The sequence below is a fragment of the Hetaerina americana genome, unplaced genomic scaffold (assembly GCF_022747635.1).
Source record: "Hetaerina americana unplaced genomic scaffold, ioHetAmer1.1.p SCAF_3, whole genome shotgun sequence".
Lineage (NCBI taxonomy): Eukaryota > Metazoa > Arthropoda > Insecta > Odonata > Calopterygidae > Hetaerina > Hetaerina americana.
In genome coordinates, this window is record NW_027286874.1 from 106,795,288 (window position 1) to 106,809,072 (window position 13,785).

The following is a 13,785-nucleotide window of genomic DNA, read 5'->3' on the forward strand; positions in this document are numbered from 1 at the left end:
ATTATTTTGGAAGAAAAGTGTATCACCATGGTTAACAAGACTTTAGTGGAACTCGGTCTTTTTGCACCTGTACAAGATCAACTTTATCCAGATTATATACGTGAAACTAGCTACAATGTCTTAGACTTAGAAGCATACATCGCGGATAAAAAGCCACTTCTTAATGAAATATATATATAAAATATATATATAATATATATATATTTATACATATTTTATATATATATATATAATTATATATATATATAAAGGAGAGTGTTTGTTTGTATGTATGTAATTTGTTTACTTTTTTGCTGTCATAGAAACAGCATTTTTCCAACTACGCCAGCAGGATACTTTTGCAAGAACACTATTGTATTCAGAATTGCCGAGATATTATACGTGGAATACATCAAGGAAAGTCTTTTGTAGAAGAAAAATGGGCAACTTTGATCCTGAGAATAATATTTATTCATGTGACGCATTGGGCCGAGTCTACACAGTCCATCCTAACAACGCCGAATGTTATTTTTTAAGAATGCTTCTACATACCATTAGAGGACCTCACTCATTTGCAGAATTAAGAACGGTAAACGGAGAAATATGTGAGACATTCAGAGAAGCTTGCCAGAATTTAGGGTTGCTAAAAGGAGATCAACACTGGGATGACTCATTGCGAGAGGCCAGTTTGATTTCTCTTCCAGGACAAATCTGAATTTTGTTTGCCATCATAATAACCTCCTGTAATCCATCTAACCCAAAAACATTATGGGAAAAATATAAAGAATCAATGAGTGAGGATATACTGGCTAAAGTTCGAAGTGAAAATCCTACATTGGATATTACGTTTAACTCCGACATTTTTAATAAAACTTTGATTATTTTGGAAGAAAAGTGTATCACCATGGTTAACAAGACTTTAGTGGAACTCGGTCTTTTTGCACCTGTACAAGATCAACGGGGTGTATTTTATCCAGATTATATACGTGAAACTAGCTACAATGTCTTAGACTTAGAAGCATACATCGCGGATAAAAAGCCACTTCTTAATGAAGATCAGAAATTCGCGTACGAAACAATAATGGATCAAGTAGATAAACAAGAAGGAGGTATCATTTTTCTTGATGCTGCTGGTGGCACGGGAAAAACATTTTTAATTAATTTAGTTCTCGCTGAAATCAGGGTTCATGGAGAAATTGCTCTAGCCGTTGCATCTTTAGGTATTACAGCGACATTAATGGAAGGAGGAAGAACAGCTAACTCTGCCCTTAATTTGCCACTTAATATTTCCCGACAAGAAAATCCCACATGTCATATAAATAAAACAAGCGGCCAGGCACAAGTTCTTATAGAATGTAAATTGATAGTATGGGATGAGTGTACGATGGCTCATAAAAAATCTCTTGAGGCCCTCAACGCAACACTTCAAGATCTTAGAGGAAACTGCAGTTTAATGGGAGGAGCTCTGGTACTCCTGTGTGGAGACTTCCGTCAAACTCTGCCTGTCATTCCATAATCGACTCCAGCCGATGAAATTTATGCCTGTTTAAAACATTCTGTTCTATGGAATCATGTCCAAGAAATTAGCCTTAAACAAAACATGCGAATCCTCTTAAGAGATGGGAATGCTCAAAATTTTGCAAATAAACTTTTGGAGATTGGAGAAGATAGATTAGTTATTGAAGCATCTGGTATGATAAAATTGTCATCAGATTTATGTGTATCGGTGAAAACTGTCCGCGATATGATACAAGCAGTCTATCCTAACGTTAATAAAAATTATAAAAATTTAGAATGGTTGCGAGAAAGAGCCATTCTTGCTCCTAAGAACGATGATGTTAATGAAATGAACAAGGAGATACTAGCCAAGCTGCCAGGAGACGTGATTGAATATAAATCGCTTTATACCGTAGTGGATGCTGACGAAGCCGTCAATTATCCAACGGAATTCCTAAATTCACTTGATCCAGCCGGATTGCCACAACATCGCCTTATACTTAAAGTAGGATCTCCAATCATTTTATTGCGAAATTTAGATTCACCAAAACTCTGCAATGGGACACGATTGTGTGTGACAAAATTAATGAAAAATATAATCCAGGCAGTCATTTTAACTGGAAAAGGAAAAGGTGAAATAATTTTTATTCCACGAATACCTCTAATCCCAACTGATCTTCCCTTCAACTTTAAAAGATTACAGTTTCCAGTCCGGCTAGCTTTTTCAATTACCATTGATAAATCACAGGGACAGTCTTTAAAGTTTTGTGGTGTTGATCTAAGATCGCCATGTTTTAGCCACGGGCAACTTTATATTGCTTGCTCCAGAGTAGGTTCGCCTAAAAATTTATACATTCTTTCTCCTGGATATGAAACAAAAAATGTAGTTTATAAACAGGTGTTAAATAAAAAAGATTCTTAAATTTGTATGAAGTAGTGTATTATTGTACTTTATAATTTGTTGTTTTTATTTATGTAGTATATTTATATTATTGTTTCTCCCTAACCCGTGCAAAGCCGGGTATTCAGCTAGTATATATATATATATATATATATATATATATATATATATATATATATATATATATATATATATTTATTTATTTATTTATTTATTTATATATAATATATATAAAAATACATATATCATTGAATTATATTCAGATTTTGATTAAAATGTTCACCTTTGGAAACTATTGTGACTTTCAATTAATCAAGCAAACACAATAATTAATAGGCAATGTGAATTTAAAAAAATAAAATGTTCAGACACATCCTGTTATCATAATCAAATTTCATACTCTGCATTCATGACCAATCAATATTGCCACTGTTAAAAATATGTCAACTGATGGAACAGCATCCACAATTACTAAATATTTCCTCCTCAGCTTTGCCTTTGATAGGGGTTCAAAATACATTTTTGGGGTGGTAATGAGAATGAAATAAGGAACACAATGTATTCATTCACACTTTCTTTGGCACAAGTAGTTCCAACGCTTAAAATGTCATCATCAGATCCTTTGATGATGACACTAAAGCATTGAAACTAGCTGTACCTCGATAAAAACCAGCGGGTAAATGCATTGTGTTCCTTATTTCACAGACCTACACACAGTTGAGCAGGAAAACATCAAATTGGAAAATAAATTTTATTATTTTCTTATGCATTTAAATCTTCAAGCCATGATTTTTTCCATCTATTTGCTTAAAATATCATAAAAACTTCTATTTACTCAGTGAGTAGGAATCACCCTAATAATAAATTGCTGTTGGAGAACTTCCACGAGTGCAAAAATATCAAAAATAACCCTACCATGACCACAGTAATCAACCCTAAGGCTGGTTTAGGGTAGATCTCACCTAGAACTTAGCCCCAACAGAATGTGAAATTCATGGGTAGGGATATGTTAAATCAGTTCCTTTCCCTGTGGTTTCCCAGGAAGATCAGGTACTCAAAAAATCACACCTCTTGGGTAAAACTGAGGGTACTCAGAGGCAAAAAGAGCCCTATGTCATTACTTCTACAAGGATTGAAATATTCAAAGTATGAATACGATAGGAATCTCATACATGTAGACTGAAAGGGGACAGGAAAGGGATAACATATTTATTCAAAAATGTGACGGACACCAAAAACTACTGTGCACAAAGAGGGCTCAGCATTTTCCCCTACTCATGTGCCTTTATTTCAGGAAATCAAATAGAGATACCTTGGCTTAGTGCACAAGAATATTTTATGCTAATGATTTAATATCTGCTCCATCCAGTGATTTGATAATAGCAAACATAATAAAGTTAGCAGGAATGGAGAACATTTTTTTAATGGCTTCAGTTTGATTTATCTAACTCTCAATTTCCAATGGTACTAATGTAATTACTCATACATCGTTTAAATTTTATCTTTTTAAATGACAATTGAAGACTAAGTCACAATACTGGTACTAGAGGTACATTTTTGGATTCATATTTAAAAGATATTTAAGATGAGACATATATATTTTTGCACACATAATGGAAAGTAAAGCATTAGAAACATTATTATCAACGTAAGTGCCAGCATATTACAATAACAACCTAATCTACTAGTGCTATCATCACAATTTCTTCACATATTTTTTCAAACTCAAAAAATACCCAGAGGTACCCATTCCTTTTTAAATCATGCATATTCTTTTACGCACAACTGCAGGTACTGTTGTTATGTAATATGAAATTCAAACTGAAACTGTTTTTATAGCTGGAAAGATTATCATATCAATGAATTTTTGTGGCAAAAGCATGTTTCATACCTTAAATATAATAAATGATTAAAGAACATCAACCAATTTCAATATGTAGGTTCACAGAAATAGATAGATGGACAGACAGATACGTGGAACACAGAAAATGCTCTCACACTTTGGTAAAGAAAAGTTTTAAGCATAGAAGTTTTAAATTTTGAGTGACTAATATATACTAACCTCTCGACACTTTTGGAATACATCACAATATCCATTATAATCATTGCAAGGAGTGCCTGGTTTTGCAAACATATCAGGAATGTCATATGGCGAAATATTCCAGTCAAAAGAGGACCTGAAAGTGACAAATTACAAATTCTTACAACTTCATGTGGGTCAATTAGAAATTATCATATAGGTTTTATTATATTTCCTTATTTTTCTTATAACTGTACTAGGTACCCTAACAAAATGATGGCCAATTTATCATATCAAGATAATTCGCAATAGTAATATAAATTATGAGCTGATGATTCATCATTTACAAACTTGAAAGGAATATTTAGCCAACTAGTCAGTATGCTATTCATGTAATTCTGAAAGATAATATGCAAAGAATGGAAATCTACAACAAGAGGTTTCATAAAGACCTTCAGAGAACATGTAAGCTGGGTTTGAATGCTCTTGGCAGTCTAATTTAAATTGCATATGTATAAAAGAAATAAAACTCACAATAAATGGGTGGTCTGAAAAGTTTCAGACTCAGAAAATTTCAGAAAAAATGTCTTGTATCTTTATTAGGTCGGAAACTTTTCAGACCACCCTCGTATATATTAAAATCACAAATACTGGTAGTAAAGTAAGGGAAAGAAAATTCTTAAAACAAGCATGCATAATTTCCAGAAAAAACTAAACATTAAATGTTTTTTGCAGCTGCAAAATGTTATTGTACACATCATCTCTTTTGTTCAATAAATTTTTAAATGCATTTTAATGGCACTTGAAAGGTTTTGTGATTTTAATAGCTCCAGCCTGAACATTGACTGAAAATTTAATTCTCATACATGTTTTTTGCGCTTAGCATAATGATCCACTGAAAATTAATATAATATTAGGAACTTTTTTGTTTCAATAATCTATAAATTTTTTCCACTGCGGCTGTATTTTATGTCGTAGCGAAAAATGCTTGCATTTATTTTTCTATTAACTGATTTATTTATTTTTCTTCATCTGGAGTAGGCCTAAAATTATAATACCAATTTATAGCATAACCTGTTTTAGCAGATTCACGACAATAAAATCTAAGTAAATTCTAATATACACATAATCATTAATTTCATGATATATTCATGCGTTCTACAGCTTTCCTTCCATCTTAAGGTTCTTTTGCCAGAAATACCGTATTTCCCATCGATAATGCAAATGTTATCTGTACAGAAATGTCCAGATTATTGAAAAAATGACGCGGCACATAATGTAATGGAAATTGAAAAAATCCAAAAAGAGGATGTATTTCAACACACACACACATCAGATATATACGTATTTTTACACACACTATGTATAATTTTTATGGGCACATATTTATATATATATATATATATATATATGTAAATACAGATGCGTGGCATCTATACATGTTCAAGATAACTATGAAGCCCTGGGCATGCATTATCTATACAAATTCATGAAAACTCCCAAGTTCTGGGTGTGCGTTACACATAAGGTGGGCGTTATCGATGGGAAAATACAGTAATTAAGATAAATAAACCATCCACTAAATTCATGATAAGTTAAGATTTCATGCCAGGGTGAATATAGTCAAACCTCCCTGTTCTTTATTAATGCTCTCAACTCAGATAATATTATAGGATAACATATTTTGGGGCCATTTTTATGCAATTGGAAACTATTTAACTTATACAGTGGGCATTATTTAGATAGAAAATCAAAGGAAAAAAGCAAGGAGAAGCTCTGCACAATTTTATGCCATGTTGTTTTATGTTGAAATAGGCTAGATCAAATCAAAGGATGTGTTAATAAAAATACTCACAGACATGGTGAATCATCTCCTGGCATTTTACAGCATAGTTCACATGCCTTGGTGGGAGGGTCTTTGGGACTGGGAAGACATTGACAAGATTCAAGTCCATAAGCCAAACATATTGATCCAGTGCACTCCTGAAAAATATTGTACGGTCTTTGCTTAGCAATTCAAACCAAATAAAATTATTAGAAAATCTTCTCATTCTTGTGATTTTTGAATCGAATGAGTCGTGAGCAATCAAAGTGGAATTATATTTTATATACATATACTCCATTGCACTAGCAGTCAATTTTGAAAAAAATATTGCATTTTGTTTAATCACCTTAAATTAAATGGACAACTTGAGTCATTCCAATAAATATTTTACTTTAGAGGTATTTTATCCCATTAGAGTCATGAACATTTTGAGAAGTAATATAAATAAAACAGTTTCTGAAGTGACTTAGTGTAAACTCTTTATATTGAAATTGAAATTAAAAAACTTGGCTTTTCCACATAGAAAAGTTTTTATTTACGACCTAGGTTTTGCTATGATAAAACATATATGATATGTTATATACTATTATGACCTGACGATGTTATACCATAACAAAACCTAGGTCATTAATAAAATTTTCTACGTGGAAAAGCCAAGTTGTTAAATTTCAATAAGAAGTAAGATATATCAAACAAAAAAATAATATAATTGGGAAAATGCAAAATAACATGGGAATGATTTGTGTCATTTGATTTTGGTCATCATTAACATTGGAGTAGCTTCAAGAAAACATCAAAGATTTTTCAAAAGAATTTTGCAAGAAGAAACAAATGTCTCTTACCCCCATAAAACAAACAAACTCGTCATTGCAAATGGTCTTGTTGGGCTTGTTGGTTGAGAGTGGGCAATGAGGTCCACGACCATTGCAATAACTAGAATCACGGCATCCATTATCATCACGACACTTGTCTCCGAATCGTAACTGACAGTTGGTTGTGCAACATGGCCCCTGGAATGCAATATGAAACATACAGAGAAACTTGTAAACCTGCGGTGTGTTTGACAAGTTGGCTGAGATTGCAAATTAACTCAATATCACAGAGCTGATGAAGCCGTGATGACTTTTCAAATCACACTTGGCGCAATTAGAATTTCTACAGAAAGCTTCTGGAGTGGTCCTTAAAGGGTAGAAATGAGGCTTTGAAGTTAAATCTTGGTAAAGAATGAACAGGGTGCTATAAAGACATTAAAATTGCACTTCAAGGTTTAAAAGAATCACTTTCTGACATCTCTTCAAAAAAATCTGTCTGTCTATCTCTCCTCCATTTGAAAAAAAACAAGGAATAGCTCCATGAATTTTCAAGGGGAATTAAGATTATAAATTCCCCAATATAGCTGCATTCATCACATTGTTGATCAATTTTCAACTGATTACATTATTTTTACTTTGCCAACGTAAATTTTTTTAAATGTATCTTTATTGTCCTTAAGAAGTTGACCTTTCAGCAAATAAACTCCCTGCCAACAGAATAATAGAGCTATTCCAGAAAATATGAATTTTTTCATCAATTAAAAGAACCTAAGTTATGTATGAAACATGCTTATTATGACACCTATCTTCAAGTGAATAATGAAATTTCTTGAAATGTTAGTATGTATGTAGGTCAATCAACATCATGAGGTTTAAGGGTATTGGGAAAAGCTAATTATGTGAAGCAACCAGCTGAAATGAGAGGCTGTATGCATGCCAGCGAAAATGCTAAAATGCCATATTAGAAGAACAAAAGATAATTTCAACAGAAATGATAGAAAAGTAAAAGTTTTAAATTTTTGTTGAAAAAGTTTTTTTTTGTTTTACCTCAATAACGCTAAAAAGTGAGTATTAATAAAAATTAAATAATATCAATCTCTTACCATGATATCTTACTATGACAATAAAATCTCACTCTGGCAGGAACATGATAAAAGTTTACCCAGTGTGATATGCTGATCTGGTCAAGTATGAGGATTAATTCATAAGGAAAGTCTTGACCAGTCATGGGAACCGACACTCAAAACAAGAATGCTCGCCCTAAACAATGACTTGAACAGTGCAACTACAACTGTGCCGATTCCTAATGAAATTCCGTGTATCAAACTATCAATTAGTTATTCACAACTTAAGAAGGCCTGGGACAGACATACCAGAGTATTTCAATTGAGTGGTCGATGCTACCTATCTTTGATCACTGCAGTCTTCAATGCCATAGTTTTAATTCAATATTTCAATGGTTTCAAAGATAAGTACCAATTCAAATCTCCATGATGAATGATTAAGTGGAATTATGTTTAAGTTGGAAGCAAACTCTTATGCCCAAACAGAGACCCTTGCGTTCAAGTTCTCTAGATATAAAGACTCCACACAGATATAGACTCTCATGTTTGTTGATATTCTGAGAACCAGACCTTTCTGGGGAACCAGGAATGACAAAGTGAAAAAGGAAGTGATCTCCTTATTTCCTGCAATTGTTGAAGTTTACATGATGCAGAATCTGGTAGCTCTACCTTCATCTAAATACACCAACCTTTGGGAATTGACTGTAGCTTTAATACAGAATTATTATTTCATTCAACGGCAACCTTACACCAACGAACACAGAAACTAAGGTACACTGTGAGTGAATTTAATAGTTTAAGTGATGCAGCTGAGTGGAAGGTAGAGAGGGTTGGGGCAAATCTTTACATCCAGTCCTTTGGATGTGGAGAGGTTAGAGTTCACACATATATTTTTTTCTCCCTGCGATGACCCAACCTGTGAGGGACTGCATACACTCCGGGGAGTGAGCCTACAAGGCGGCTCATCTGGAGGTGGGTACGTCCTCATCGGGAAGCAGCACGTGTCCCGGCAGTCCTCTTCCCATCCGCAGTCGCACTCCTCACCTGCCTCCACGACTCCGTTGCCACAGAGGGCAGCCTGGGGCTCTGGGCACAGAAAACATCACATTAGAGAATGTGACAAAAATTTCAAACTGCACTCATTTTAATTAATAAACTGCATTATTAGCTCCAGAGATTTAGAGACATTTTTTGCTTCTGTTGAAACTAAGTCAATTGATCAATGTTGCATCAAAATTTAAATTATGTTCATTAGGAAATGACGGAAAATATGCATGTTGATGATAAGTTTATTAACCCCTTGCACACTGAAAAAATGGAGATTATTGTGTCTCCGTAACCTTTGTTACATCAGAAAAAATAAAATAACATAAATAATAAAAATAAACTAGATTCAAGGTCTATTTTCTGGCAAATTTTTATTATTTTATTTTGATGAACATAATTTTTATAACACTTAAAAGTATGATAGCACACCACAGAGAGGGTGGAAAGGTATGTTCACAGCAACCTACCATGCTAATGTACTAGATAAGTCAAGATCAGTGTAAAAAGAACAAAAATCAATTTCAATTCATCATTTTTTAGCTATCATTAGGTGAAAGTCATATTAAAACACTAAAATTAAATCCTGTTACCATAATATATTATCTATGCAGTTGAAATTGAAGTTTACTTATTGCAAAATAGGCACAAATCTTGTTAAACATAACAGTTTCAGGTTTAACTTTGTAGAATTCCTTAATTATGAGGGTAAAAAGAAGAAACTTAACATTTCCACCAAAAGGATTAATTATTTCACGACCATGGTTTCGATGCGGTGCATCATCAAAACCATGGACGTGAAATATTAAATCTTTAATGAGGAAGTGTAAAGTTTCTTCTTTTTACCCTCATAACAAATATTTTTTTTTAATATTGTGTATATTTAAGCATTAATGATAGGCAATCAGTATTTCCTTAAGACTCTTGGTCAGTAATAAGACCCACATTATTTTAATCTTCTAATTAAATGTTTTTTTTTTATTTCACATTATACCCACCAATTTCAAATTGGTCGTAGAAGATGACAAATAATTCCTACAATGTGCTTTTTAAAATTATTCCTACACAAACCTGTGAAACATCCTTTAACATTCCGTGCTTTAGCATTCAAAACTGGATCAATACTTTTGAGACTGCAAGGCGAAAACTTGTTGTTGTTTTTCTTATCTCCTGAAGTTGCCCTTGCAAACATTATGTAGTTGCCATCCTCTCCACCAGGAGTACAAAGCTCAGGGTCATGCTAGCGATAGGAAAAAAACATGTAAATAATTAATCATGCCCCACATACCTACAGAGACACATGAAGTCTGCAATCAATTGTATAATAGATGCAGTTGAAAACAGATCAAAACTTTATAATTTCAGTTCTATCTAAACTCCAACAAAAATGGAGAAACACAGAAATATACATTTCAGTCAGAAAACCTACTGAGCATTTAATGTCATATGCACCACACTGGGGGTCACACTATCAATGGGTTATATTTTCCTGGCCTGTCAAAAATAAAGTACAAGTAGAAAACAAACTTTTAAATTACTTAACTATGAAATACACAATTTTAAATGTATGTACCTTGACTTGATGAGATATGAGCTGGGGTTGAGTGGTGAAATTGACATTGGTCGCAAGAGGATGAATTGTAATATGGGAATAGTGGATAATATTTGAATTTTTTACAACTTCTACCATTACTAAATAGATGACTATCATTGATCTCATTGCCTAAAAATATTGCAATTATTGCAGAATCCTAAAGCAACAGACTCTTATACGAGGTTGGTCCAATAAATATACAAACTGAGGCCATTAAAAACTTTATTTTGCAAAATTTAGTCTACATCCATTTTGTCCCCTGTTCAAAGTACTATCCATTCATAGGCTATACTGTGCATAGACTCATTCATATTCCATCTTCTATTCCACCGTTCAAAGCACCCTTGGAAGTCCTCCCTGGCAGTTTGGCTTTTTAGTTTTCTCATCGTTTCTTGCTTTATTGTGTCTTCCACATCTTTCCAGTGGTAAGATCGCATCTTTCGCTCGCCTCATCGCATTTTTGCATTTTGGGAATAGGTAAAAGTCGCAAAGGGTGAGATCTGGTGAATAAGGAGGATGAATCATAAAGGATCAAGGTGATTGAATGTTTTGCCAGAAACTGGCGAACAATCAACGCTGAATGTGCAGGTGCATTGTCATGGTGAAGGATCCATCCATCGCCTAGTCAAATTTGGCCCCACACAACACATGCAATCTCTCAAATGCTTGAGAACTGTAGGATGGTAGAACTCAGCATTTACAGTAAGGACAAGGGACCACACATGATCGATGTTGTCGTCAACAAAGGTGGTTGAAGGTCATCCTGGCCTTGCATCATCCGTGGCATCTTGTCGGCCATCTTTAAAATGGTCAATCAATTTGAAAATGGATGTTTTATTCAGAGTATTACCACTGTTAAACAGCTGCTGTCAACATTTCAGTAATTTCCTGATAACTTTTATACCGCACTTGACCAAAAAACTTGATGTTGATTTGTTGCTCCATGATTTCATCAATTTCCATTTTCGACAAACAGTGAAAACAAGGACAATATAAACAAACAAACCTTGCACCATACTCACAGCTCGACGATCCGCCAAGCACAGATGGCTCATTGGGTCTCAGGCAACTAGCGGCGCTAGTAGTGGGTGGGGCCGTAGTCTGCATCATGGCCGCCAGATTGCACCAGTTCGCGTATTTATTGGCCAGACTACCTACACCCCCTATTTTACGTATGTTCGTATCTTTGATTAAGGTTAATAAGACGAGAGAGCGGAATCAAAAGGAAGGAGTTTCTTTATTTTCAGAACAATCGAACATGAGAGTGATGCGTGATTTGAAATCCAACTCGATGAAGCGGTAATGAGAATTTGCCTGATATTTCTCAGTATGGGTATCTCGTAAATTTGATGACCAAAACACCATGAGATTTTGGCTATTAATCCCAACTTCTTTTCTCCTTGGACAAATCTTAGTTGACCTCTTCGTTGATTCATTCTTAATTGATAATAATTCATTCTTCCCGATTCATGAGCAAGGACTACATTTTGAGTTCCCATTTCTCCGAATTATTTTAGCATTCATTATCTCATGCTCATTTTTTGCCCTTGAACTGTGTGATGGCGGAGATTGATTATCTGTATTTTTTTATATTTTCGCAGAATATTCATTTAGCGATTTGATGGTACCAATTCGACAGCCTACATTTTCTTGAATTCATAATTCATTATGTCAAATTGAATAAAGCAAAGGTATGACAAATACTTACACACCAAGTTTAAAAATGCCCTCTTAAGCCTTACATGAGGATAATAAGAATAAGTAAAAAATACTAAAGGGATTAATACAAGAATATACCCATTTAATTCCAGTAGGGAGTTCAGTTTGCATTAGAAAGACATATCACACGTATCACATTGTTCCCAGATTGTATATAAATGCCATTTAATTCCAGTAGGGAGTTCAGTTTGCATTAGAAAGACATATCACACGTATCACATTGTTCCCAGATTGTATATAAATGAACGGCATATGTATTTCCAATTTCTTTGAAGAAATAAATATAAATATATAATGATTTTGGAGTTTTAAAATTGCAATACTTACGGGTGACCCAAAATTGTGTCCAATTTCATGTGCTAAAGTCACGTGTGACACAGCTGGAGGTACATGCTTTCCATAGTTGAGAAGAGTGACTATTCCTGTGTTTAAACTCTTCATGCTGCCTCGATAATGCTAATAAGAAATGAAATGATGCCATTATTAAAACAGTGGTTTTTATTATAAAACTTTCTCAAAGTTGCTTGCTATGGAAAGCTGATTAATGCAATGAGAATCCTTTTTATCTTTGATCATTATTTCTCAATTTCAGGAGTTAATATTGTGGATTCAGATGTGATATTGTGGAAATTCTTCATTTAAATAAAAACACTATAAGATAATGGTATCACGCATGCATACAATGTTTATTCATTGGATGAATGTAACATTTTCTAAAATAAAATATCACCAGAATACCTACTCCATTTTTTTCACATACACCTCCAGCATTTTTCAAATCCCCAGTCCACGCTAAGCCCAACGTCCCCATTTCAAAATCTCTGTACGTAAACATGTATGCCAAGCAGAATGGATCATAATCTTCCTCTGAAAAACATAATAATATCAAGAGAAAAGAACAAGTTAGTAATTGAATAACAAATGAGTGCACATTATTCAATTTGCTCCAGAATAGTTCTCCATTTTACACTCTAATGAAAGCCATAATTTCTATTATAGGCATAACTTCTCTTTTATTGCATGCCAGCAAACAGCTATGATTGTACCAAATTGACTCCTATGCAATTTTTCACTCTACTGTAATTTATAAGTAGTGATGTACATAGAATGAGACCTTGGACTAACTTTGATGAGGAGTGGTTCAGATTAAACTAGATTTTGACTGTGAAAGTTTCATTAATATGAAACCCCATGAAGTTATTTGCATGTTTTCATGAGCCCAATATTGCTAACAACTTCTGATGACCTTAATTATAATGAATGAGACCTCCAAACAGTCTTCACCATGAATTGTAAAGAAAGCTCATTTGAATATTGTAATACCAATTCA

The 13,785-nt window shown here is 33.7% G+C and overlaps 1 protein-coding gene across 1 annotated transcript in view; it reads right to left on the bottom strand.

Moving 5' to 3' along the window:
* Kul (Kuzbanian-like) overlaps positions 1–13,785 on the bottom strand; it is a 288,032-nt gene that overhangs the window by 6,644 nt on the left and 267,603 nt on the right. Inside the window, exons 6-12 of the mRNA XM_071587949.1 lie at positions 13,198–13,322; positions 12,783–12,911; positions 10,214–10,382; positions 9,015–9,184; positions 7,065–7,232; positions 6,253–6,380; positions 4,440–4,554 (exon numbers count right to left, since the gene is read on the bottom strand). Coding sequence (XP_071444050.1) covers positions 4,440–4,554; positions 6,253–6,380; positions 7,065–7,232; positions 9,015–9,184; positions 10,214–10,382; positions 12,783–12,911; positions 13,198–13,322 — 1,004 coding nt within the window. The remainder of the gene's footprint in view (positions 1–4,439; positions 4,555–6,252; positions 6,381–7,064; positions 7,233–9,014; positions 9,185–10,213; positions 10,383–12,782; positions 12,912–13,197; positions 13,323–13,785) is intronic.